This window comes from Chaetodon trifascialis, chromosome 8 (genome assembly GCF_039877785.1).
Source record: "Chaetodon trifascialis isolate fChaTrf1 chromosome 8, fChaTrf1.hap1, whole genome shotgun sequence".
Classification (NCBI taxonomy): Eukaryota; Metazoa; Chordata; class Actinopteri; order Chaetodontiformes; family Chaetodontidae; genus Chaetodon; species Chaetodon trifascialis.
Window position 1 is genome coordinate 3,996,344 of NC_092063.1, and position 26,687 is coordinate 4,023,030.

A 26,687-nucleotide genomic window follows, 5' to 3' on the forward strand; every position below is an offset into this window, starting at 1 on the left:
CCACCCCCCTGACCGCACACAAACACACACCTACATGCACGCACACACACACACACACACACACACACACACACACACAACCTTCATGTGTAGCCACAGGCTCTGCTCATACATGCACCAGATACAAGGTAGCCCCCCAACAACAGAAGGGTTGAAATAAGTGGGGCAGAGGGTGGTATGGGGGTGTGAGGCCTCAAAGCATCGGATTAGAGTTAATGTGCCCTCCCCGGGTTATAATCTCTTCAGAGGGGGACTTTGTTTGAGGGGCTTGAGGGCAGTAAGATAAGTATCTATTACAGAACCCCCCCCCCCCCCCCCCCCGACATCCTCGCTTCAAAAATGAAGCACAAAAACACTTGGCTCTGTCCCCCTCCCTGTCGTCTGATATCCAAGACCCAAAAGCAAGTGCTGCCCTTTTCAGCTAATCAGGAATTAAGGTCTAAAGCCGTATGGCGAGTTAGCAGCGGCCATATTTACTCCATCTGCAGCCCACAAAGTCAGGTAGTTAAAGTGAGATCAAAGGCGGCTTAGACACTGAAGGGTTGTTGCAGCGAATGAATGAAAGGAAGAAAAAGCATTATCACAAGTTCTTCTGCTTTATACAGAGAGACTGTGTGTGTGTGCGTGCGTGCGTGCGTGCGTGCGTGCGTGCGTGCGTGCGTGCGTGCGTGCGTGCGCGCGCGCGCTGCCAAGTCCAGAGCTTGGTGTTTGATGTAGATTATTCCCATTCACCAGTGAAGTAAACACACAATGACTTCTGTGTTCAAAGTGAGAAATGCTGGAGGAGAAAAGCAGCGTGAGAGGCATAAAACAGCTGTTTCCACTTTGATATAAAATACTGTTTAATACCAAAATATCCTCATTATATAAATACTGTGCAGGCGAGTTCTTTTAGCTTCAATTACACAATTAACAAAAATAAGCAGATAGTTACAATGAGCGTCTTTTACAACAAATGATGCCTGAAGCAGAACCTTTGAACCGGCGTCACGATGAGAAGGCGCAGATTTGTTTTGCAGAAGTTAACGCAGCACGTTAACACACAGGAGGTGGAGAGGTGAACGCACTTTGGCAGCAGAGTGTTCAAGAGAAGCAAAGTGAAGCAACAGAGAGGTCAGATTATCTGCAGGTACGTCAGTGAAAAACCAACAAAAGAGAAGAAAATGACAGTTTGACAGTGAACCAGCAGGAAACAGCCAATGAATCACAGTCATCCACGGATCTGTTATTTGTTTGTTTGTGTTATTGTCTCACTTCACTTGCGAGCTGGGTTTGATGACGGTGCATTCAGGAGCTTCTCAGAAACCCAGAAAAACAAAACTCATTCAAACTCAGTGAAAACGGTTTTGTTGCATTAAAAACTAAGTTTCTCACTTGCAGCTAAACAATCAAGGTCATCATCAGGGTTTTATTATAGGGACAGGGGAGTGTTATTTATCCTTTTCTTACTACGGGCGGGGGGTTTAACCCTTTTCCTCACCTCAGATTTAAACATAATTTAAAAAAAAGACTAATGAAAATTACTCTTCATTTATTCTGGTTAAATGTAAAGGTTAGAGCTCACCACCTTAACGTCCATCATTAATAGTGAACTAAGTTATTATATTTTATACACTTATATTATTCTAAGTTATATTGTCTTAATATTTGGGGGTTTTTTTTCAAGGGATGTTTCCAAATTTAAAAGTATTAAATCGCTGTAGTGAAGCATAAATTTCAACCCTCTCCTCTACACTGATAATTTTCAAACGGTCCCTTAGCTGACTGTAATTGAGAATTTTAAAAAGATGATTTCAATACAAAATTAACAACCTGCAGAGTCTCTGCATGTGGCTGCTTAAAAAAAACAATGGCAGGAAATCAGTCTAACAGCTTTTATTGGTTCAAAACTACCAGTCGAATCCTTTCGAGGACAAATCTGGTTCTTGTTGTCAACAAATCCAAGACCAAAGCTGACGATGTTTGTCTCCTGCCAACATGGACTGTGTGTGCATCGGAAGCCTGGAGCTCCATTTTTCTTCAGAAACTATTAAAAACTCCTCAGCGAGCTTCGCTGCAGCACCGAGCCACATTTTCCTTAAAGTGTTTTTACTTTTGAAAACACGACATCTGCGGCTGGAAATGCTAAAAGTACATTTTTCACATTTGTGACCTGTTTTTTGAGGAGTGGGAGCGAATGGGCCTCGGGGCTGAGTGGGAAACTATTCACAAACAGACTCATGCGTTCTTGCTTTTGGTGTTTTCATTGGATTTTTAAACGGTAATAAAAATCTTGAATATCTCCTCGCAGCTCCTAACACAAACAAAGGCGATGTGGCCTGAAACTGTGAGGCATCAGTAACATTCATTAAAGGTTAAAGGCTTCTGGAAACACTTTTAGGGTTCAGTGCTTCTGTGAGACGTTCAGGTGCATCAGCAAACGTGTGCGATCGCGTCTGTAAGCGTTAGCGTCGATGTGTGTGTACGTAACAAATATACACATGTTAATACTGCTCATGTATATGCATGCGGGTTTACTTCATGTGTGTAAATATATGCAAGAAGTCATCATGTTTCTGCTCAGCGGGAGAATTTTCGGGGTCTGAACGCAGGAAGGACGAGCTGATGCGACGCCGTCCTCTCCTCCTCTATCGGGGCCAGCTCCTCCGCCGAGCCCCACTTCTTCTTGGAGTGAAACAACGAGACCAACTTCCTGTTCCTGTTCCGCTCTCTGGCCTGAGTGACTTGAAACGCTGAAATCAAAGAAACAATCATTCATTGATTCGGGCCCCCCAAAAAAAAAGGATTCCCGTATGACCCGAAACTGAGTTTTCACATGTTTGATATCAACGCTGAAACACTGGAGGTTCTTTTTCATTTTTCCAGCTCCCTGAAGGTTATCTGATAAACACTGAAGAAACAACTCTCAGACAGAAACAGTAAATTGTTTGACATTATGGGAAATACTTTGCTTTCTTGGAGTTGGACGTTAAATATGAAGCCACAGACAGAACAGTTAGCTTAGCATAAAGACTTGATAATTCATGGGACAAACTGAGTCAAAACAATGTAATTCAAATTATCCATGCCATTTTATTGTAACTATACAAGTGCAAGTTACAAAATATTTGCATGAACAACATGAGCTGAGCTAATATGTCGGGGTGGTGTCGTGCTAAATGAGTTCGCAAGTTTGTTGTGTTGCCCGAAGATCTAATGGGAGCGAAACAGTGTTTGCAAAGAGTGTACTCTTTGTCCAGCTCACTGTGTGTTTCTCCTTTCCTTTGGAATCCAAAGTACCTCCAAACATCTGCCTTAAAGTTCGAGGGCGTCTCTAGTTTAACGTTACCAGCCATGCTTGCTTGTTTTTTTCCGGCTCCACTTCCTCACTGCAATCGCCAGGGGGAAAAAAAGAGAAGAAGAAGAAGAAGAAGAAGAAGAGTGCCTTGCAGTGAGGTAGCTGTACAGTGACACCCCGCAGAAGTCGTACTGGGCTTACAACCGTCTGAAATATGATTTATTAATTGAAAAAATATCGATATTCAAATTTTGAATATCGATATTGAATTGGAAGACAAAGTATCGCGATATATTGCCATATCGATATTTTTGCCCACCCCTACTTTGGACAGAGTCTGGCTAGCTGTTTCCACCCGCTTCCAGTCTTTATGCTAAGCTAAGCTGCCTGGCTGCTGGCGGTGGCTTCATGTTTGACGTGAGTAGCACTGATTTTATTATCCATCATTTGCCAGGAAAGCAAATTTCCCAAAAAGCTGAATGACTTCCTTTAAAGAAAACAGCTTATTTTAAACTTTATTTTACAAAAGCGTTGAAATAAAGGAAAAAAGAAGGCAACTTCAGTTTACAAAGAGAAATAATCTGTGATTCATCAGCTCAACTATGAGGCACTCACGCAGCTCGCAGTCTTCCTCGGGTCCCTCCGCTTCCTTGGTGTTCAGATAGTGGAAGGCGAGATGGCCGCTGTAGTCCCTTAAGTTTTCTTTAGCCCCTGATAAGAGACAAAAATTAAGGCTGTGAAAAGTGAGACGAGTCGGGGAGCAGCGGTTAAATGAAGTGAGCTGTTACCATATGTCCCTATGAGCAGGTCTAGAATATGCCGATGACCATGTAAGGCTGCGATGTGTAAAGGCGTGTACCCCTGCAGAACACAAACAAGAGTAAAACAAGGGGAAACGTGCGTAAAGGAAATGGAAAATGTGTATTCTGAGGTTTTTAATGTCAACGGTGATGCAACCTCAGCACTGACACACGAGCGTTTTTCATTTGTGTTGACTTCAGGGGAATAACTGTGAGCTGCAAGGCTTTGGTACGTACCCCCTAGAGTTTCCCAGGCCCGGGCGCAGCCAATGAAAACAGCATGAAAAAAAAAATATACAAATTAGCAAAGGTTATGGAAACACGAGATAATGACAAAAACATAATTGCCTGGTAATTCGCTGAAAATTGCATACTTCTAGAGTTGTGCATGCTGGCACATAGACGCACTGTTTTGGGAAACAATTAACATGACATGACATGATTTATTAGCGGAGCACTCCTGCAGCCCGACAACACGTGCTGCTGTAAAACATTTGCACAGCTGGATCCTCATCGAGATCAGTCAGGAGCGTTACATCACCGAGGGGAACCGGCAGCCTTGTTGTCCTGTTGTGATCGTTCAAGTCAAACCATACATACCTGCCGCTTCCTGATTAAAAAGCTGGATACTCACGTGCTGCAAGAAAGAGGAAAGCCGCGAATCAATCGGTGCATGACGCAGAAAGCAAACTGCGCCGCAGAGTTAAAGGAGCACTTCGCTGGTTTGACGCATGACGTTCGGTTTGCTCTTTGTGGAGAGTGATGAAAAAACAACCCCGGTGATGTCATCAGGGTGCATCAGGACGAGGCTTCAGAGGTAGCGATACTACACATGGAGGGAGAAATATGAAGAAACCCACACTGCCGCACTGGTAAACTGTCATGGGAGCTGTCAGGTGATGAACTTTGTTAAAATCTGTGGATTATTAAAGTGTTTCGGACTAAATATTTTACTGGATTGGATCATCTGGACCTCTTCCAGTTTTCATTGTTGTGTTATTGATTGTTGTTTAACTATGAAGCTTCGTGTCGCCTCAATTTTGTAATCGCTTGTTTGCTTGTTGTTGTCTTTGGTTGTACCCGCTGTTTTGATCATATCAGTCGAATCATAAGATTTTAGCTTTCCATGTATCGCTACAGTACGAACGTAGCAGCCGCGAGCACAGACGGACGCGTGAAAGAACTGAACAGCTGGAGTGCCCCTTTACGATCAGAGTATGGAAATGAAAATGCTCACTGATTTGGTGTTGACATCAGCGCCAGCGTTAACCACCAGAGTGGCCATGACCTCGCTGCCATGTTTGGCTGCCCAGTGCAGAGCTGTCTGCGTGGAACAAGGAAAGAAGAGTCATTCAGAAAATTCCTCCTCCACAACCCCGATCCCAAAGCGTAAAACTTAAATATTTAGACAGAATAAAGTGTGTTTACTGACAGCGGTTTTATGAAGTGTTCCTGAGCTCATGTAGTCATATCCTTCTTCTAATCATGCATTCACAAAGTGGTGAACCTCGCTCCATCCTCACTGAGCCTTTTCAGGACGCCCCTTTCATTCCCAATTATGATGCTATCACCTGTTACCAATGAGCCTGTTTACCTGTGGAACGATCCAAACAGGTGTTTTTGGAGCGCTCCTTTGAAACGTGTTGCTGCATCAGATTCACAAAAAACAGATATTTACAAAATCAATAAAGCTGATGAGCTCAAACTTTAAATATATTGTCTTTGTGCTGTTTTCAGTTGAGTTTATGTCAGAAAGGATTAGAACATTATTCTGTTCAGGTTCTACACAGCGTCCCAGCTTTTGTGGAGTCGGGGTTGTACAATGTTGTGGATTATCGTCAGGCACGATAACTGCGGCAGCATCATTACAAGCTTCTCATTGGCTGTGTGAGGGCAGCGGGCCAGCTGCGCTCAGAGGGGAGTGGACGGATGGAGGGATGGTGAGAAGGAGGGATGGCGAGATGGTTTCCTGCCATCTAACAGAGCCTAATTACAAAACAACACAGGCCTGTGCCCACAGTCGGGGGGCCCGGCCGCCTGTCACCAGAGGGAAGATTGATGATGTTGGTGTGACCTGCAGAGTGGAGACCCACCCAGACATCACCGCACTACTGTCAGCACACGTCAAGGAGCGAGACGTGGGCCCCGCGATGCAGCTCTGAGGAGATACACCCACACATGCAGAGACACTCAAACGTGTGTGTAGCCGTGACAATAATAGATGTGTGTACGTATAACACACACTCGAAACCACATCCACCTGTCGGACCACAGCTGTGATCTCTACGGGTTTTCCTACACACTTTAAGCTGCGTAATTACGGGCTATCAACAGGTGAAAGCAGAGCGTCGGCGCAGATGTCGGCTAAGTAACCACATCCACCTCTTCTGAGTGTGACCCTGAAGGTAGCGAATCAAACAGTAACCATTTGAGAACGAGCTAATAACCGTGGACGGACGAAAACCTTCTCACCTCCACTCTGTTATTTTATGTCTTCACTTCAGTTGACTTGACTGTTGGCTCCTGAGGAGGTTTTCATCCAACAGCGACATCGTGGAACTTAAAAAATAAATAAAAATTGAGGAGAACACTGGCAGGACTGGGAATGTCTCAAAACCCATTAAGTCCTGATTTATGAAAGCATTACTGAGCGCGTTAATACAACATTTGATGTCTTTTTATATTTAGAAAAAGAGTCGCTGTGGACGTCGTAAACTCCTTTGAATCACTGACGCAGCATGAAGTGTGCATGAAATCATAGCTTTGATAGAAGACACAGTGTGCCGTGACGACCAGGGTGGCTAACCTCAGTCACAACGCTAATCATTAGAAAAAATAATTACCTGGTCGTCTTTGAGAGGCCCCAGAAGTCAAAAATTACAGATGATCTGAAGGTGTTTCCAGAACCCTCAAAGACGAGGAAGGATGGAAAAACACTCTTCTTGCAGCTCAATTTCTTCAATGAACCACAATTTAACCATTTTCCCCTCAGTTTGTCGATGCAGATGTGTTTCAAATCGAGATAATGGGTTCATATTTTCATGTTGGGCTACCTGGGTGAGGAGGTCGCAACATGTCAAACAGGTTTTTGGTCCTGTGACGGACAGAATACTTTTTCATGCACACGTTTGGAAAAGCCTTTGAGGATTGTGGAAATACCTTCGGAACAGCTGTAAGTGTTGTTAAAGGACATCGCCGGGCACCGAACAGATGTTTAACTGCGACTTGAATGTCATGAAAATACACGAAACTGCGTCCAGCGCGCCGCTGCTGCGGGACACAAGTCCTTTTGTGTTCGGAGGCTGTGAGGCTAATTGCGCTAATCGCACTGCAACAAGCCCGTCCAGCAGCTGGAAGGAGAAAAATTCAGCCACTGAAGGGAATGAGGCAGCGATGGGTAGCTGCAGCTCTCTGCGCCGGCGTCTGGGAGACACATTGTGACAGATGCCGTCTGGCTCAAGTATCTCCATCTCTTTGTCTGTCCCCTGTCACACCTAAAGACAGATTGACCGCAGGGCAGTTTGACAGGCAGCTCGGCGGCTCTCCCGGTGGGCGCGGGTGATGGACGAGGCTGAACAGGATGCAGCGTCTTCCCTTCCTGCGCCTCTCGTTTCTGTTCCTGCCCACCGGGGTGCCCCTCCACCCCCCCGGGCCTGTCCAATCACTCAGGGACGGCTCCGTCTCCGCCACGCGCTCCCCTGTGAGGGAGGTGATGGCTGAAGAGGGCCCACATCAACATGAGACACAATGCCTGACGCTTGATGTGCAGGAAGACAGACAGGAGTGATGGGCGAGTGATGTACTTACAAACTGTGTGGCAGAGGAAGTCCGTCACAGCAGGAACGGAGGCCCACGTCAGGAGCGAGGCAGGGAGAGACAAAGAGCGAGAGGTGTTTGGCTCAGGTGAGATCTGGTGTGACGTCTTCACTTTTTAGCGCTTAAACCGCTGCTTGAAGTGCACATCTATAAAACCACCTGATCCCAACAAACATTTGGCCAGAACAGGAAACACTTAAGTCCTCCCAGGATGAAGAGTAATCCCTTCAGTCCTGGTCAAACATGTGATTTAGAGCCTGGCATTTAGCACACTGAGCATAACTTCTGCTGAGCAAAGTCAGGACATGACAAACACAGATTAAATATCAGAACTCTGGCTTTGAAAGACTCATGAGTCTTGTGACTTTTGTCATTTTGGCGTCTCTGGAAAGGCATCCACCTCTGCTGAACAGGGGAATGCTGAAGGCTAAAGGGAACATCAAAGAGGCCCGAGGGGGACTTAGCACCTTCCCAGAGACACAACCAGCATTGTTCTACAATTAATCCCAGCCTGCTCTATTACTTTCAGATTATCTTTAAGTGGGTGAAGTCTTTGTGGGGCATTAAGACTCTCCTTAATCTCCCCCATCTCCCTACACTTCAATGGCGGCCGTGCTATCTTGTCCGGGTGGGGATGGCAGGGGCTTAGGGCCACTCTTAGAAGGTGGTCCAGCATGGCCACAGGACAGTGTGAGAACTGTGACACAGGGGAGGGACAACAAACATGAGCTCAAATCTCTTAAGCGCACAGGGAGACAAATAAAAGGATTTGGGTTGTCAGGGGGGCACAGGAGCTAAAAAGCTATCTTTCATAATCCTTTTGATAGTGGACCTTTGAAATGCAAGATCTGGATGTTTTAACACAGGGTTCTCAGAATGCTATTAAGGGGAAAATCTCAGCAGAATCAGCTTGTGAGAGTCATACAAGCAAAACGCAGAGTTCGGCATCACAGATGAAAGATCAAGCAGCTGGAATACGTCAGTGACCTTCCATCGCAGCAGGCTGCAGGAGTGAGTTATTACACACGAGGTGCGGACAGAAGTACGAATGGCTGAACTTACCCCCTGAGCGGGACGGTGGGACAGGCGGGAGCCACAGCGTGCCAAAATGAAAGAATAAGAGGCTTTAAGTCAGACCAAAATCACGTCACAACACTCATCCAACACATGCAACATGTTGCACGCAGTCTGCAGTGTCACATCAGATACTCACCGAGGTGAAGTCCTGGTTTCACGCCCCAGAAAAGACACGAAAAGCATACGTTAGTGAAACTGTGCATCCAACCACACTCACTATTTCAGCTCATATTTGCATGGTGTTGCTTATTAACTGTATCAGTTTTAATAACGTTGCATCCACCGGTTTGATCGCTGAGACCTGAAAACAGTCCGACAGGGCAAGAAACTACCTAAAGGAGCTAAACCGGGGACTTAAAAGTCCCCTTTGCACTTTGCTGTTTGCATGTCCTTCGAGACTCTTAAAGGAAAATTTGGGATACCTCAAACTCATTTGTTTAAATATTTTCAGATTTGTAGTTTTATTCGCTCCAGGATGCAGTCATACCAATGTCCTCCTTTGAGTGTCTTAGAAGAGATGGCAACACAACTACAGAGTCCTCAAATTATAAAAGATTAGCATGGATAGAGGACCTTCAAACAGGTATTACAGAACAGGAATGAGAGACAGATTGTTACCAAGTGCAAACAATATCTATATCTATCTTAACCCTAATCTCAAACCTGTGTAAAATGTGGAATGGAGAAAGGAACCTTGTCGTATTGCATTTGGAAATGCAACTATATACAAGAATTTTGGAAAAGGATAATTAACACAATCTCAAATATGACAGACAAAGAAATCCCGATGCGAGAACTCATGAAAGTAAGCTGTTGAACCTCTGTCTCATACATACAAAGCGTCTTATTGCTAGACATTGGACAAGTGTCCATCAAGTGTCCATCATTGAGTCTGTGGTTGGCTGAACTCTCCTCCTGCATAGCTGTTGAAAGGCGTACACACGCATTTAAAAGAAAGAGTCATGTCTTTTATAAGATATGTGATTCGTTCCTCAAATTTTTGGAATCAGGACCTGATATCCCATCAAATTAAGCTGCAGCTTTCACAAAGTGAGACCATACCCCCCTTTCTTTTCTTTTTTGTAATGATATGTAGATCTGTATCATACATGTACGCACATGTATGGATGTAGATGAGTAATGTACTGTCATTACTGGAATTATCATTTGTTAACTATTATTGTTTTGTTATTTACCATCAGTGATGTCTCAGATTTCATGGGGGGGGGGTGTTGTTCAAGGGGGCTCTCTCTCCTTCATCGCTCTCACCTCCTTCATTCTCTTTCCTTGCTGTTTTTCCTTCACTCGTCCTCTGACATAGCTTTGATTTAACGTCAGTGTCTCCCAGTGCTTCCTTATTTTGTGAATGAAGCTGTATACCTGTTGTGGTAGCTGACCAATCTTCAGCATTCTGCACAGTAAACTCCACCCGGATAGTTCCTGAAGCTTTGGAAAGTACCGCGCTGGAAAAGGGACTTTTTTTGGGAGCTTGAAGCAATAGTAGAGGAGCTAAATTTAATCCCTGGTTCCCCCAGTCGACACGCAGTTCCTCGGCCTCTCAAAAGGGTCTTTGTCCCTCGGCCCTGCGGTAGAAATTCTCTCAACTTGTAAACAAGTCACCAGTTTACCCAGATTACCGAAAACAGTTTATCTGGAGCTTGAACAGAAAGCGACGTGTCACCATGTCAGGAACAGTTCACAGGAAGCTGAGAAAATGTTGCAGTGGATGCATTTCAGGAGGAATTAACTATTATTCATACAAGTTAGCTTCTGTGTCAAGATGCTTTATCACAACCAAAAGGGCAAAGAAAGTTTTACAAACGTTTGCTACTGAGAATTAGTCTCCTGAAGGCTGTTTCTGTCACGTGACGATCACCTTGCAGGTCATGGTGGACCCTCCAGAGTCTCCCTGTTTGCATCAGACGAATTACGTGTTTAATTTTATCGTTTGCTCTCATTTTTTCCTCTAAATAATTCTGCTGAGCTTTGGCGTTTGTGTATCTGATTGTTTGGCTGCTCGCATTTCTTGCCCCATCTGACTTTGCGGTCGCGACCTCGCCACATGCCGGATGGTACGGTTTTATGAAAAAGCTGAAAATCAGACTCAGTGTGCAGTGAAGTGGCAGAGCGGAGGGCGGCGCTACCTTCTTGTTTGCCAGCGAGGGGTCCTGTCTGAGCAGCTGAGAGAGGTCAGGGACTCGAGCGCCGGCAGCAGAGTAGATCCATTCCTTCTCTATCGGATCCAGCTATTTCAGATGAGGAGGAGGTGGAGCTCAGATGTGTGTGCGCGCACACACACACACACACACACACACACACACACACACACACACACACACACACACACACACACCCGACTGTCCACATCCTGTTCTGGGCTCTTTCGATAATGCTGAGGCTACAAACCTCTAATCCATTTCCTACAAACGACTGAGTCACGACCAACGGACATTATGGGAGACACCCACGATCACCCTGCACAGAGTTCATGCTTTTACTTCTGTTGTTGGTTTAAAGGGAAGAGGACTGACAGTAAGACACCACAGGGAGACTGAGTGTGTCCTCCGGGACCAAACCCTGATGGTCATCTATCATCCAGACAACTCAAACTCTGCACACTTGACTCTAAATGTTTTACTTAAACAGCGTTAAGCTTTTTGTGAATAAGAAAGACAAAAGAAAACAGAAGAAGAAGACGTGAAAGGGACTCACGGCGACAGCGGCGGAGCCCATGCTGCCCGTACACTCCTCGTCCTGCTCCGACTCGGACTGAAAGACACAAAGCAGGATATGTAAGACGACTCAGCGGTGACTAAAAGCCCAACTGTGACACAACTCAGCTGCACCGTATCGGTCATAACAGTCACACAGCATGATCCACATCCAGTTTCACACACTGGTCACACTGCTGTGATGTTTTCCAGCTGACGAGACGTGACCAAAGGGTGTCAGACAGACAGAGAGGTAATGAGACAGCGAGACAGAGGTGCTGCTTTCACACGTAAGAGGTAATGAATAACAATCCAATTAACAATTAAGCAAAAAACAACATGCCTGCAGTGAGGCCATGTGCTTCTGGGGTCGAGAGAGCAACGCCGCCAGCGCTGTGGAAAAGTGTCACTCTGGCTGATTTATGTGAGCGAGGCAAAGCTTTTTTCAGGAGGACTCCATCGCAAATTGTTCTCAGATCACACAGACACGATGTTAAAACACTCGGCCTTTCATGTCTCTCAGACAAACTGCCACACGTCAGCGTGCCGAACATGAAAAGTGGAGGGACTGTATTTATCCAGCCTATTCCACTCCAGCACACAGACCAACAATAACAAGCAGAGAAAAACACTGCCGGGCATGATGGGAAAGACGGAGAGGTTACAGGAACTCAAATACTCCTCCAGCACTTAGTTTTTTCTGAAATTGTATTTTTGGTTGCTTTTTGGTTGCGTTTTTTGTCAGAAAATATCAGAAAATTTCCACAGTTTCAGGTTTTATCCAACAAGCAGTCCAGAACCAACAGATATTCAATTAGACCGAAGATAAGATAAGATAAAATAAAACTGTATTAATCCCACGCTGGGGAGATTAGGACGTTACAGACGGCAAGCAATGATAGCAGGAATAAAAAGGAGGCGTATAAAAGAACAAATAGACTAAAATAGATCAACTTTATATATATACACAAAAAGGAGTATAATATTACATTTCCATTGGGTTGGGTCGGGTTAATCGTGTTTGCTAATCAAACATGAGTCTCTTGCAGCTCTGTGAGGCTGCAGTAAGACACGTGCTAACACCAGCATGCTAACAACGCTAACATGTGTAACAGGCAATGTTCACAATCTTAGTTTTAGCATTCTGACATGCTAATATTTGCTAATTAGCGCATGTTAACATGAGGCTGATGGGAAAGTCGCCTATTGTGCAAATATTTGCTCATAATCTGGGAGTGGCACAATTCAGCTTTGTTTCACACGCATAGATCATTTGTTGGACAAATTAAAGGTACCACATGAAAGGTTAACAGTTATTACAGTTAATCCTGAGGCGGAGGTGTACCAGTGTTCATGTTAATGCTCCAACAGCTTTTCACTCAGAAACGTTACCCTCATGGTGGCGCTAGAGGAAGAATGAGGTGATCGCCAAAGTCGGCAGGATTCATCCTCTTGGAAGGATGAAAATTTCATATCAATCCATCTCATAGTTGTTGGGATATTTCAGGAGTCACACGGGAATCAAACCGGCAAACTTGTTGCTGTGAGGCATGCGCACTACCTGCTGCGCCACCGTGCAGCCCCTGCAAATATCCAAATATCCATATTTTATACTGTGCTTATATATGATTTCTACTTTTATATATTTCTACTGCGCGATACTACAAAACAGTGTATTTTTAATATCCATATCCTGCAATGTGCAATTCAAAACGTTTCCACCCAGAAACTGAACCATCCCTCTAAAGACAGCTTTATTTTGGTCGGCTTTTTCAATCAATCAGTCAGTAAAGTTCTATCTGATCTCTTATCTCTCTTATCATCACAACATATTCAGACCCCTAACAGGTAGCATTTAAAAAAACTGAAGACACGGACTGATCAGTTCAGTCTTCAGGCCAAAAAGAAGCTTTTCTTCCTGGAGGACAAACTGCATGACGGAGACGACCTTTTCAAAAAGATCTTTGGTGTTTATCTAAAGCAGTTTTTCTGTACCTATGTGCCGACTTATGGGCGCTATGGGCGGAGGTCTGATCAACAGGAATTAAAGCAGATCACAGCTGCAGCTCTCAGAGGGAGCGAGCTACAAAGATCCAAAGTAAGACGACGCTCTCCTCCTGATTCAAAACTTAAGACCTCCGAGGAGCCTGACTGTCACAGCCACACCGTCGCCCTGCACTGAGGAGCATTATATCATTAATTACATGCCCTCTAAAGCTTTCAGAGAATAACCACAAAGCTAACAGCTTCAGGTGATTAAGAACTGTATGACAGAACCAGCCAGGTAGCTTCTGCGAGTCGACTGTCGACTCAGGGCGTCCCGAACACAAAGTTCAATGGTGGGCTAATACTTTCAGCAAACACTCTCAATCTGACTGCCGTTCCATATTAACGCACTTCAGCATATTTCATCAGTCTGACGTTCAAGTCATCAAGGTCAGCCACGCTTCTTTCCCCAGGCTGAGGCTCAATGTCTTTAATGGGCACGAATGATTATTATCTTTCTAATGAGGTCAAACATGTTGCTGCTTAGCATGATAACAGAGAGCTCAATTTAAATGCAGATTCTCCACCTTCTCCCCCATCAGGTTCTCCTCCCACTCAAATTCAACACACTGGAGGTTACAGATCCAGGTAATTTATTAGCACCACCTGGTGGGTGAAGAAGGAACCTCCAGGGTGGAAGTCTGACTTGTCCTCCCTCTGAGCGCTAGCAGTCAAATCCAATTAAAAACCTTCAATCACCCACAATGAGTGTTTTCTTTCAGAATTAAAAGACATTATTTCTAATTAATTACCCAATATCCCCGGTGTGAGATCAATAAAGTCCTGTCTTATCTTCTGTAAACTGAAAAAAAGAAATGAATCCTGCCTTGAATTTATCAAAAAGGTGCTGCTGAGCTTTAATTTAGCAGATATTCAGTTTACAGTGACATAAAACAGAGAGACTGGAACCAACAGATACCCGACGCTTCTGCCTAATAAATTAAATAATTAATAAATTATCAAATCAGTCGGCGGTTAAATTTCTGTCACTGGCTCTCATTCTACTGGTTCATCATTTCCAGGGAGAAAAAAGGTTTAAATAAAGAGGAAAAACTAAAAGTTCTTCAGAATTAAGTGTTCGGCCTCAGATACAGATTTATTTCAATAGTAAAAACATAGTAGCATGCTAACGCTAGCGCTTCATCTGTGTTTTATCTGAGATTCTTCAATGACGAGACTCTTAAACTCTGTGTTTTTGGTTGTGAGTTTAGTTTTTAACCATTATACTTTGTCTGTCGTGCCTCGCGTCAGCGTCTCTCATCACGTCCTGAATGTTTTCTCTCGGATGGATTTTGAAGCTGAAACTATTAATTATATAAAACTACAGTATTTTTTAAATTCACCACATAAATATCCTGGAACTGTCTGTGTTCAGGGTTGTTTTTTCAAGAGCTTTGGCCAAGTTTGTTTTCCTGTTGGACTGACTGGACACTGAAACCATACACGTCCATTATTTTTAGCTTTAACTGGCCTCTGTCTGAACTGTGTGATCATCAAAGCTGCTAGTTTATTGCTTATTGTGACAATATATATATACTAAAGATCAGCCTCACACCAGTTTGTAATCCTATCTCTGTGTATATACGTCATACATCTATACTGTCTTCAAAGCCACCAGACTCCATTGACAAAACCAGTAATTTTACATTGCTGCCTCCATCAGTTGGTTTGTGTTATTTCCTGACTTTGGTGTTTTGTAACTGATGTTTTAGACTTCATATTTGCACTCTGCTGCTGTAATTTCCCTCGAGGTGAATCCAGTTATATGTTTATAGTTACAGTTTCTTTTTATTTTAATTAGTCTGGCTTCTCTTCAAAGTACTCCGGGTTGGGATTCTAAAACATGTGCCAAATACTTTGCAATTATTACTCTAGAAAAAGCTGTCAAAGCCACAGGAGTCCCAAACACGGCATGCTGTGAATTTATGTCACAAACACTGTAGCTTCAGAAATGACTGAGAGTGGTTCAGGTTAGCCTGCACTTCAACCCTGAATGAGAAAACCTTGTTAAAGAACAGCCAGCCACCCAGGCTGACGTTCACTGTTGATGTGTTCGCTAAGATAACTAATCGTTTCAGCTCTGAACTGAACCACACGGCACCTCAGAGAGCGACAGCAGAGTCACATCGCTGCCGCTTTTCCAGCCTTGTTTGGCCAGAGATGGTGCGATGGAGCTCTGACTGAAACGCTGCAGTTACTCTACGACAGCCCAAGTATTCAAGCGTTGCCCCTCAGTCAAACTGTCACCTTTGACCCCGAATCTTTGTCCAGCTCATCCTCCCCGTGGCTTTGTGTCGAGGGCTCCTGGGCCGGGATGACGGGCGGCGCAGCGTGCTGCATCAGGGCCGCTCCGGTCTGCAGGTCCTGCAGGAGCGCAGACATAACGCGCTATAAGCTGATGTGAGCGTTCACAGGCCAAACGTTCAGCAGTGTCAAAGTGGCGACTGAGGTCAACAGACAGCGTGAGCACTCTGCTTGCACTTCCCTTCACCATCTGGGTGTGGATGAGTAACGTTTGCTTTAGTTTCAACAAATCGTGCCGGAGACTATTCAAGCAGCAGCATAGAATATATTAATCTTTCTAATCTATGATTAAATGCTCTAGTTTATTGCAGGAACAATATGTAGAAGTACTTCCAGAGGATTATTGTGCATTAAACCAGCACAGAGTGTTTGTTTTCACAGCAGCAAAGTGCTTCTATACATTAGTTTTCAGCCCTCTGCCCTTTATGTGGACTTATAAGCCCTTTGACCTTCCCTTTCTTCTCCTGGCTGCTAACTTAGATGAGTAAAAAGAGTGTTTTCCCGTGCCACACTGTCCCTCTGTGTGCACCGCACGGCCGTCATTAAATGCTGACACATGGTGGCAGAGAAAAGGCCGAGTACAGTGACAAAGACGGCCTTGTTTAGAAATAAATGCGTCATTCACAGGAAGAGTAAACATGGTGCGCTGGTGCAACAGCACATTCAGCATTTCAGCAGCCAGTGTTGCTGCTGCTGCGTCCCTGCAGCTCGGCCCACCGCTCACTTTGTTTTTGCAGGTGGAACAGAATTTAAATCACCTCTGCAGCACCGCCGGGCTCTCCGCATGGCATCGGCTCATCCCGCCGTTCCGTCTGGTGGCGAGGAGAAACCGAGGCGTCCCACTGCACGGCGGCTGGAGCTCTGGCCGGGCTCGAACGCCTCTGCCCGTCCCCGTCTGTCCCAGGCTGTTTGGTGTCTCGCTCGTGCAGCATTTGCCTGTATTTCTTCTTCAGAACGAGATACTTCTCACCCTGCGACAAGCGGAGACAGTAAGAAACTCCACAGTAAAGCACGGTCAGGTGGCTTGAACTCACGTTAACAGAGTTTTATTCATCTTTCAGGCTTCCTCTTCGACTCTGCTCCACACAAACGTGTTACTTCACTTGGATGATTGATTGTCACTGTGCAGCAGTTTGCATGAATTGTGCTTGTGTGAAGCTTCTGGTAGTGGGTGGTGTTGTGCTGGCGTGCATTATATTGAAGGTGTTTCTATTATTCTGCCCTTCTCATGCATGAAAATTAGAAACACCTTTCAATATACCACTGCAAACCTCAATATCAAACACGCTGTCAAATTAAAACCTCTCAAATCTGATCATTACTGTCTCTGTAAAGGTGGAGTTCACGGCAGAGCCGTCGTATCGGATCGCATTAGATTGTGAGGGTGAACTGTGAGTGTAGATGAGTTCAAAACCAGTTTGTACGAGCAGGATTTCGTGACTTTCTGACTTTTTTTGAGCCAGTCATGGTCAAAGCTGAAATCTGAAGCCTCCAGAGAGAAAATGTGCGATTTTTAAGACTTTTCATGTCGGTCGATCTTTTTAATATCAAGCTACTGTTGTACCTCACACCTCTCACAGCCTTTGAATCCAGTTATTCAGGGATCACATTACATATCAGGTCACTTGGCACATAAATTGTGGAAGGACCAGTTTCAGATTTGAATAACAAACAGTAAAGATCTGAACTTCAAACCACAATAAAAGATGTTTCTGAGGGTCTATATAATGTAAAATTTGCAGGTTTTTTTTTTAATGGTTGACAGCTTATATCTGCATTTTGTTTGGAGATCTCGACCTCAGTGAAGTCGCTTCATTACAGGAATACTGTTTTTGGAAATACGCTCATTTGCTTTGAGTCGGATGAGAAGCTCGATGACTCTCACATCTGTAACTTATGTGTGTAGCTACAGCCTGGAAATGATTAGCTTAGCTTAGCATTAGGAGTATAAGGAGGAAATAGCTTGTCTGGCTCTGTATAATGTTAGAAGAGCTTTACTAATAACTTGTTGTATGTACTTCTTTTAAATTCACGGATATTTACAGTTCAATGAGATACTTTTCTGCCAGTAGTTTCATACTTTTCCACTGATCTGCAGGTAGAAGATGTGCTACAACGCGCCCGCCAAGGCAGGCAGGAGGAGAAGACTGCTTGCTAGTAAACAAACATGTAAACAATGCAAATTTAAAACACTTAAAAAATCAGCTTTTCAATCTTTCCATAAGGAAGAAAATGCATTCAACACAACTGTTAGACGTCAGTGATAGACACAGTGTGTTTGAGTGAGAAACACTGAATGTAAACAACTCTGGTTGGTTTATGAGGAAACTCCCCAGAGCGCCTTTAACAGACAGATGAAAGACTGTTCCTTTAAAAAAAAGTTAATTGAAAATATATACGTAATAACTCCATTTAGTTTGGACTGACTCATCTTGCATTTTGTTAATATGTGAAACCTGCAGCTTCAGGCCCTTCTTGGGGGGAACCCGGCGGGTACAAACACTTCTGTAAAATAACAAAGTAAACAGTTTCCCTGTTCAGTCGTGATCGTTTAACTGCAACGACAGCAGAGATCCGTTAAGAGCAGAGCTGAACTATGACTGCGGGACACATGGGAGCAGGGCTTCTTCCACAAAAGGTAAAAGTATTTTCACAGTTTACTCACATTCTCTGACTTCACCACAGCAATTCGGTCGATGATGAGCTTGAATTCCTCTCTGTATTTAGCTGCGGAGAAAAATATTCCATGTGAACAACCGAAAACTAAATATAGCTTTGAATGCCTCACATTCAGTAATACACAAGTGGTTGCAGAGGCCAAAATGTCAAATGAGAGCGAAAAGAAATTGAACTCAGCTCAGAAACAGACAGGGATGAAAGGAGCTTCATTAAGTTTGATTCATTATTAAATACATACTTTTTTCTCTTTTTTTTTGCACATTTACATGAAGCTCAAATTAAATAAAGCCTTTTTTAAATAGATGTGCGGTTTGTGAAAGACTGGATGAGCTGCCGGATTCGGTTTCTTTATCTGAGGACAGATAAGGAGCTGACTGACTGAGCCTGATGCAGCTCACATTGCAAAGCTGCTTCAATGGAAAAGAAAAACAGAGAAAACAGGTTCCCCTCTAGCACAGATACAAACAGATCACAATGCATCCCCAAAGGCAGAAACCCGAGTCACTATAGACCTACGGTAAATCTTTCCTGTGGGAAACAAACAAAGCGCAGCTGACGAGCTGATAGAGCTCATCAGATAAAGCTCTCTGCCTTTGTTTACAGCGGGGAGCAGATATTCAGACGTGTGCAGGCCGTCTGATTAAGAGCTGTTTATCACAAGCAAGACATTTTCCAGGCGTAGGTATTCCATTCATGCCTAGGTGTACGCTGGTATGCAGCTCGGGACAATTGAGCGGTTTCCCTTTCCTGGTGTGGACGGAAAGGAACATTTGTGGTGGGATAGTTGCACAGCTCACAACAACAGGAAACCCAAAGGAAGCAGCCACTTACATCTGTCTCAACAAACGAATTCCTCGCTCAGCACGGCGAGCAACATCGTTTACCTGCTAGTTATTTATTAGCCAAGCGTCTGCACAAACATGCAACGCACGCACACGTGCACGCACCCCCCCCCCCCCACACACACCGCTTCACTTCCCACCATGCCCCAGTTTTCCGATGTGATGAAAAGCATTAGAGGTCTACATCCAGTCATGCATGTGGACTTAATTATGATTAAAACACTATCATCACAATTACGGCATGAAAATCTGCAACCACATGCTACGACAGACTTTAAATGTGTGGGAAGCACTCCTCTAATTGGACGGCGGTGTCAGATGGCAGAGTATCAAGGCAGCTCTCTAAACCTCTGTCAACAACTGCAGCGCTGACATAGCATCTGGACGGTACATGCTGCACTGCAAGGTCACTTTGGATAATCATTCAGGGAGGTTAAAATATGTTTGCATTTCAGGCAGTGCCAAAGGTAAAGACACTGCTCAGAGGACAGATAATGAATCATTACACGCTCTTTATTTGTCTGCTGGGGCAAATATATTATGCTATTAAACTGCAGATATTCTGTCATTAGTCAGTGAAGTGTGTTTTATCTTTTAAAAGAGTTTCATCGGGAACTTTATCTGTTTTAAGCAGAACCAGCTGAAGCAAATGCAGGTTAATACAGCAGCCCTGCGCTGAGTCCAAGTTGACTGTGAAACTTTTGAAGGAATAAATGACAATATTTCCATTACAACCAAAAAAAGTTGAATTTAGAAGTAATTAAATGCAACATTGCTCAGCTGGTATACACTGCACTCGTTCAATAGCTTCTGGTGGCTACTTTAGCTAACGTTAGCCAACTTTACAAAAGTGTTCCTGTGTAATTAAGCAGTAAACAAACACTGAAAGGATCATCTGTGACCGGCTACACTGCAGTTTGACCGAATACAAGTGAAGGAAAGTTAGCAGACCGGCTCAGTAATGTCACAGCAATATGTATATATAAAGTTTGCTAACATTAGCGCTGCAGCTAGCGTAACCTTTATTCTTGTTGTTTATGAATCTGCGGATTATTCTTTCAATTAACTGATCAATAGTTTGGTCTATAGAACATCAGAAACAGTGAAAAATGTCCATCCCAGTTTCCCGAACTCCCAAGATGATCTTGAAATGTTTGGTTTGGTTTTGACGAATTGTCCAAAACCCAAAGATATTCCGTTTAGCTTATCTGAGACCACGAAAAGCAGCAAATCCTCACTTTTGAGAACATGCGACCAACTAAATGTTTGCTTGAAAAATGACAAATCCATAATCACATTAGCTGCCAACTGATTTTGTCTAGCGTTAGCTAATGTTAGGCGCCAGACTGCATAAGGCGGTCTCAGCAAAACTTCTCTGAATGAATTAACTGATTTCATTGATTTTGAACTTGACTTTTCAGTTGGAAAAGGAGGATTTGTGTTATTTCTTCTTTTAAAAGGGACAATTGAGCAAAAATGGGCTGGACGGGGGAGATCACTGGGCTGTTTGGCTGCTTTAGGGAGCAGTCCCTAAAAGAGCATATAAAGCTACACCCATAAAAAATGTGTCTAAATATGAGGAATTTTGGTGTTATGATTCAGAGGATTGCATAAGCATCTGTGCAGAAAGTGGGTGGAGAAGAGGCGCAGAGAGCCACGGTCTTTACTGCAAATACTGTAGTAACAACTGAGCTAATCTCTAAAGTAGTGACTTCATAATGCCTCCTCTGAGGGGCCACGCGGCCTTCGTGTGACCCCGGTGACATGTTTTAGTGATGGGCTGCTTCAGGTCCTCTGATCAGCCACCAGGCAGCTACAACTGGTCAGAGGAGGAAATGACACCATCTGTGCTGGAGCTGCGGGTCTGTGGAGGGGCTTTTAATGTGAACCAGATGTCTGCTCAACGACAGAGAACAATGAGTGGACATCAGGCCGCGACTAGAAGCAGTTAATCGGGATGCTGCGTTTAAAACTAAAAACATATTAATCCAAACGTCAGAGCGGTCAGGAAAACACGCGGTCGTTTGATATTAACGGCATCCCGCGTTACCGACCGTGCGTAGCCGTGACTGGCACCCCGTGAACGCATCATTCCTCGTTTTCCGGCGAGTGTTTTCATCCTCGATACTCACCGCGTAGCTGCAAGTCACTATGGCCAATAAAAGGCTTAAATGTCCTCAGTATGTCTGCGTTTCTGACTCTGCCTGAGCTGCCTCCGGTGGAGCAGAAATAATCCAGCAGCGACTCCTCACTGACATCACCCATCTCCGCTGAGCGGTGACCACGGCTCTGTGTCGACCTGGATCTAAACTACACTGAACTTTAAAGAAAGGTGTTTTCGGTTCTGTTGGTGTTTCTCACTCGGCCATAATGCATTCCTCTGGGCTAATTTGTTGTATAGTACATGTCTAAACTTCACTCCACCCAGACGAGCTGACCGCTGCTGCGCCTCCTTCTGTTAACCCTTTGAACGCACCACAGCTCCGCATCCGCGTGCTCACACTGCAGCCTCCACCAGGATGGAGCTGATATAAGCTCATATTCACACTCATGGCAATGTGCACACACACACACACACACACACACACACACACACACACACACACACACACACACACACACACACACACACACACACACAAACAAACAATTTCCACGGTGTCTGGCACAGTCACACAACCCCCTCTCCATTATACTATATTTAACATTTATTTTGTACTACAACAAACTATACTATATTTGAGTATCTACGTATTATATTATACCTTTATATTCATGCACGAACACTAAGCATCATTACTTAATCATGTATATGGTCCCACACACATAATTAACACATATATATACATATATATTATACACACATGCACACACACAGAGTTATGTGCCTATGTAATATAATTTTTGGGGATATTTTATAGACTTACATTCATTTGCTGGAGACTTATCATAACCACTACTTTCCTAAAACTAACCTCCCCCTAACCTTAACTCAATCTCACCCTAAAATGCTGTGATTCATTTTATGGAGACTTGCATTTTGTCCCCATAAGGACGGCGAGTCCCAACAATGTGAGTGATACACATCCACAGACCCACACAAACACGTTACACCTTCTTACATACAACTCTGATTCCAAACAGTTGTGTAAAAACAGTTTTCTGAAGTGTCCCTGAGTCCATGCAGTTATCTCCTTCATCCAGCCATGTGTTCACAAAGTGGTGAACCTCTCTCCATCCTCACCTGTGAACAACTGAGCCTTTGCAGGACGCCCCTTTCACACCCAATCATGATCCTCTCACCTGTTACCAATGAACCTGGATTGATAAAGGAGATAATTGTTAAGCTGCAGCTCTCCATCAGTTTAACAGAGGTGTGAAAAATGTGACTTTGACTGCGCCGACGCTCTGGAGGACAGAAACAGCGTTTATCGAGTTCTTCTTTTTACGTCCTGTTACGGCTAAACTGCTAACACTTAGCAGGGTTTGTCACATGACCCAGTTTTTAGGAGTTTTTCTCTGTTTTTTGTACTTTTAGGAGCCAGCACTCCTAATCTTAAGTGTTATAATCTATGTTTTGATCTATAAACCTCAGTTAAGACAGGTTTTGAGCCGAAGTGCTCATATTAGATTTGCATCCTGGCTTGCATTTGGAACCAGCCCTCCTGCTGCTCCTCCACCCCTCCTGACTCGGCCGATGGTGGTGGAGGCCCCGTCAGGTCTTAGACACATTGTCAGATTAATTGTGCGATTGTGCTGTAAATATTAAATGTGCTGGACTGACACGTTAATCCCTCTGTCCTCCTCTCGTGTAGCTTCTCTTTGAACCAGTTTCCATTTAATTTAGAAATGGGTGATTTGTGTTTGGCGTTTTCGGCCGCAGCTCTAAGAAGACAATATTGTAATTACAGTAAGCTTCTTATAAGCTGATACAATTATTGAGGTGAGGAGTTTATGGTATTGTCGTGTGAAAGTGGGACCTTATGCTCTTTCAATTTAGAAAACAAGACAACTTTTACGAGGATAAAGAAATTTGATCCTCCAGCATATGCCGCGTCTTTGTGGAATGAATTCATGCCAGCGAGCAGCTGGCAATACATCAGCACCTCTCCACTGCTGAGGGGGGAACGCAGGATTCAGTCCGTCCAGGCGGCCAAACAGACCTGTGGTCAAGAAGTGAAAGTACCAACGGGAGTGTGTAAAAGTACACATCCTGCATCTAAACTCCTTCTGAAGTCGAAGTGTTATCAGCCAAATTTACCTGAAGTCTTAAAAGTAGCAGAACTCATTCTGCAGAAACAGATATTTTTACATTTTACATTATCAGCTTGTTGACGCTGATCTACCAAAAACATTTTAATACTACAGCTGGTCGAGGTGGAGCTACTTAATGAGAACACTTTGGGCTGCTCCCATTGGACAAGAGTAAGAAAATATCAAGGAAATAGGAAACGTCGTAGAGAGTGTAAAAATATATAAGAAATACATAAACAAAAACACAACATACACTAATATAAACCAACCATCAATAATAAACAATATGAAATATATAAATGTGAATATGTAAACATTCTAAGTAACAAGAATGATAGAATACTAGAATACTGCTGCTAATACTAACACTGTACTAATACCACCAAAACTACTACTGCTACTACCACTACTACTACTACTAGTAATAATAATAATAATAATAGTATGAATATGCAGTATATGTAATATATATGCACACCATAGTGAGTCCATTGGTTCCCAATGTAGGGGTCGGGACCCTCCAAAGTGTCACAACACAAACATGATTGGACATGCGATGATTAATGAGGCAGAAAAGAAGAAAAAATAAATGTAAATGTGCTTCAAAATGGTACTTAACTCTAGTATCTGAGTAAATGAAATAATTACTAATAAGTAATAAATACTTTCCACCACAGATGTAGCAGCAGTGCAACAAACTGAAGTGATGCTACAAACTGAGAAAATGTTATTTTCGCTAAGTTAATTAATAGAATAACTCTGACAAATCGTCCGGGCTGATGTTTATTATCTTATGTCAGATTCATGACAATCAGTGTGTTCATACGTCGGCTGATGTGTGGGAAGAAATCTCAGCACAGAAATGAAGAATGAGGTTTGAGATGAGCAGGAAACAGCGTTCATTACACGGTCTGTCCACCAGAGAGCGCTGACAAGCTGTTTGTCTCAGCGGTAAAATGTGCCGTACATTATGTTGTCTTTATGTTTTCTTTATATTTAAGTAAAATACTGTCCAGCAATACACAGTATATATATATTTATTTTAAACTCCCAAATATTGATGTTCGCATCAGCCCCAAACATCCTTTATCTTTATTTATTTAGCACCTTATACACCAGAGATTTATTGTATTGATTGAAAAATCAGAAGAACGGTGAGTTTATTCTGAATTCTGGAAATTTGTAAAACTAATTCACTAATCTCTAATACTTTATTTTACTTTATATTCAGCTATAGCTTCTGGATCTGAGGATCAATAAATACTCGTCTTATTCCATCCCAGTCATTCTCAAACTTTTTCTCTCAGAAGCTAAAAAACTTCACTTCCCCCAGACCCCAAATTTTTTTATCTCACAGTAAAAAAAAAAGCTGAATTTCAGAGGAATAAAGGTTGGAAACGATAACAAACTCCCAACATAAATTATTCATTCAGCTTGGTTTCACTCCATATTTTCCCCCTGTTCATCCACAGCCCCCCTGTAGTAGCATCATGTCCCTGAAGGGGCCCCCGCCCCTCAATTTGACCACCACTGCCCTCACCTATAATAAAACATCATAATTGTAGTTTTTAAGTAATCAGATAAATGTTTTGGAGTAAAATTAGCCTCTGAACTGTAGTGGAGTACGAACACTTTCCACCACTGCTGATCAGAAGCCGTTATTGATCATTATCAATACTTTTTAGGCCGGTGGGAACCCTCCGTCATCGCTGCCCTCAACCCTGTGTGCTGGGAGCCGTTTTCAGGACCCAGATGTTCCCGTGCACCCTGTGAAGGTCAGAGCCCGCGGTCTGACGCCGGTGCTCGGTCCTGATCGGGTCCTGATCGGGCCCAGATGTTGTCGGGGTTATCCGCTCCATATGGCGGCCGCTCGTCCGCGCGCCTTTTCACAGCACAGCTCTTGTAAACACGCGCTAGTTCGCTGTTCGCTTTTCTCCGCTCCTGTAAAACATGTCCTAAATCCAATCACCTCGTCCCTCTAAAGGGGATGATGTTGATGAATGGGAGCGTGTAGCGGTTGTAGTGACCCATAAGCCCCCGCTGGGATTACAGGCCGGCGAGCAGCCAGCCGGCCGGCCGGGCCTGTCCCGAGCACCGGGAACCAGCGAGGGCTTAGAGGAGGATTGTTTGGACAGACAATGGTGTCTACCTGGACTTAATCCCGCTCAGAGAGAGTCCAGGGGATTGGCGCAGTTTAATAAATGAAAGTGCTCCTATAATCGGGATTTGCCAAAGTGCCCCTTTGTGTTAATCGGACATTTTTTACAGCATGGTTTTTGACATCTGCCGCAGCAGGTGGCGTTAACCCGCGCGCTGCCTGCCGCAGCTGCACGCGGCGCTCCACTGACGCGCGCGAGCCCGTTCCATCACTTTTAAAGCAGCATCCTCGCAGTGCGCGCGCGGACAGGTACCAGGTGGGAGGCGTTTTTATGGGATGCTGCCGGGCCGCAGCGCGGCCTCGTGACTTCCGTCATAAAGGCTAATAGAACAAGGACGTGTAATTACTTCATTGCTAAAATAGAAAGCTGCATTTTAATAATTAAAGTCCGGCGTATCAGCGGTGAAGCATAATAAAGTAGTTCGAAAATGAAGGATTACATGAGTAAATCCCGGCGGGCCAGATGTGCGCGCGGGAGGGGCCCCAGCTCTCTGGGACCAGATTAAAGGGAAAATCCCACAGGAGCGCGCTGTCTTTTCCCCGCAGCTTAGAGGCTTGTGTGGACTCAACATGCTGTAATCCACCGATTAGCTGATATAATCACCTGTAAATACACCTTGGCCATGATGTTACCGGCTCGGCCCTGCGTGTGTGCCGGACGGAGCCCATCTGAACGTTCCGGGAACCAGAAGCAGACGGTCGGACCAGACAGACATCTGGACA

General features: G+C 44.1%; 1 protein-coding gene across 1 annotated transcript; it reads right to left on the reverse strand.

Annotated features, from left to right (window-relative positions):
* Positions 1–820: 820 nt before the first annotated feature.
* On the reverse strand, positions 821–21,942 carry LOC139335750 (ankyrin repeat domain-containing protein SOWAHC). Its single transcript, XM_070969522.1, has 12 exons — positions 21,685–21,942; positions 18,697–18,758; positions 16,790–17,002; positions 15,975–16,091; positions 11,683–11,739; positions 11,115–11,216; positions 9,107–9,118; positions 7,885–7,887; positions 5,315–5,401; positions 4,066–4,138; positions 3,893–3,988; positions 821–2,732 (listed from the first exon to the last, which is right to left on the reverse strand). The coding sequence occupies exons 1-12, from the start codon at positions 21,815–21,817 to the stop codon at positions 2,560–2,562; spliced, it is 1,128 nt and encodes a 375-aa protein (XP_070825623.1). The 5' UTR covers positions 21,818–21,942; the 3' UTR covers positions 821–2,559.
* Between the last annotated feature and the right edge of the window lie 4,745 nt (positions 21,943–26,687).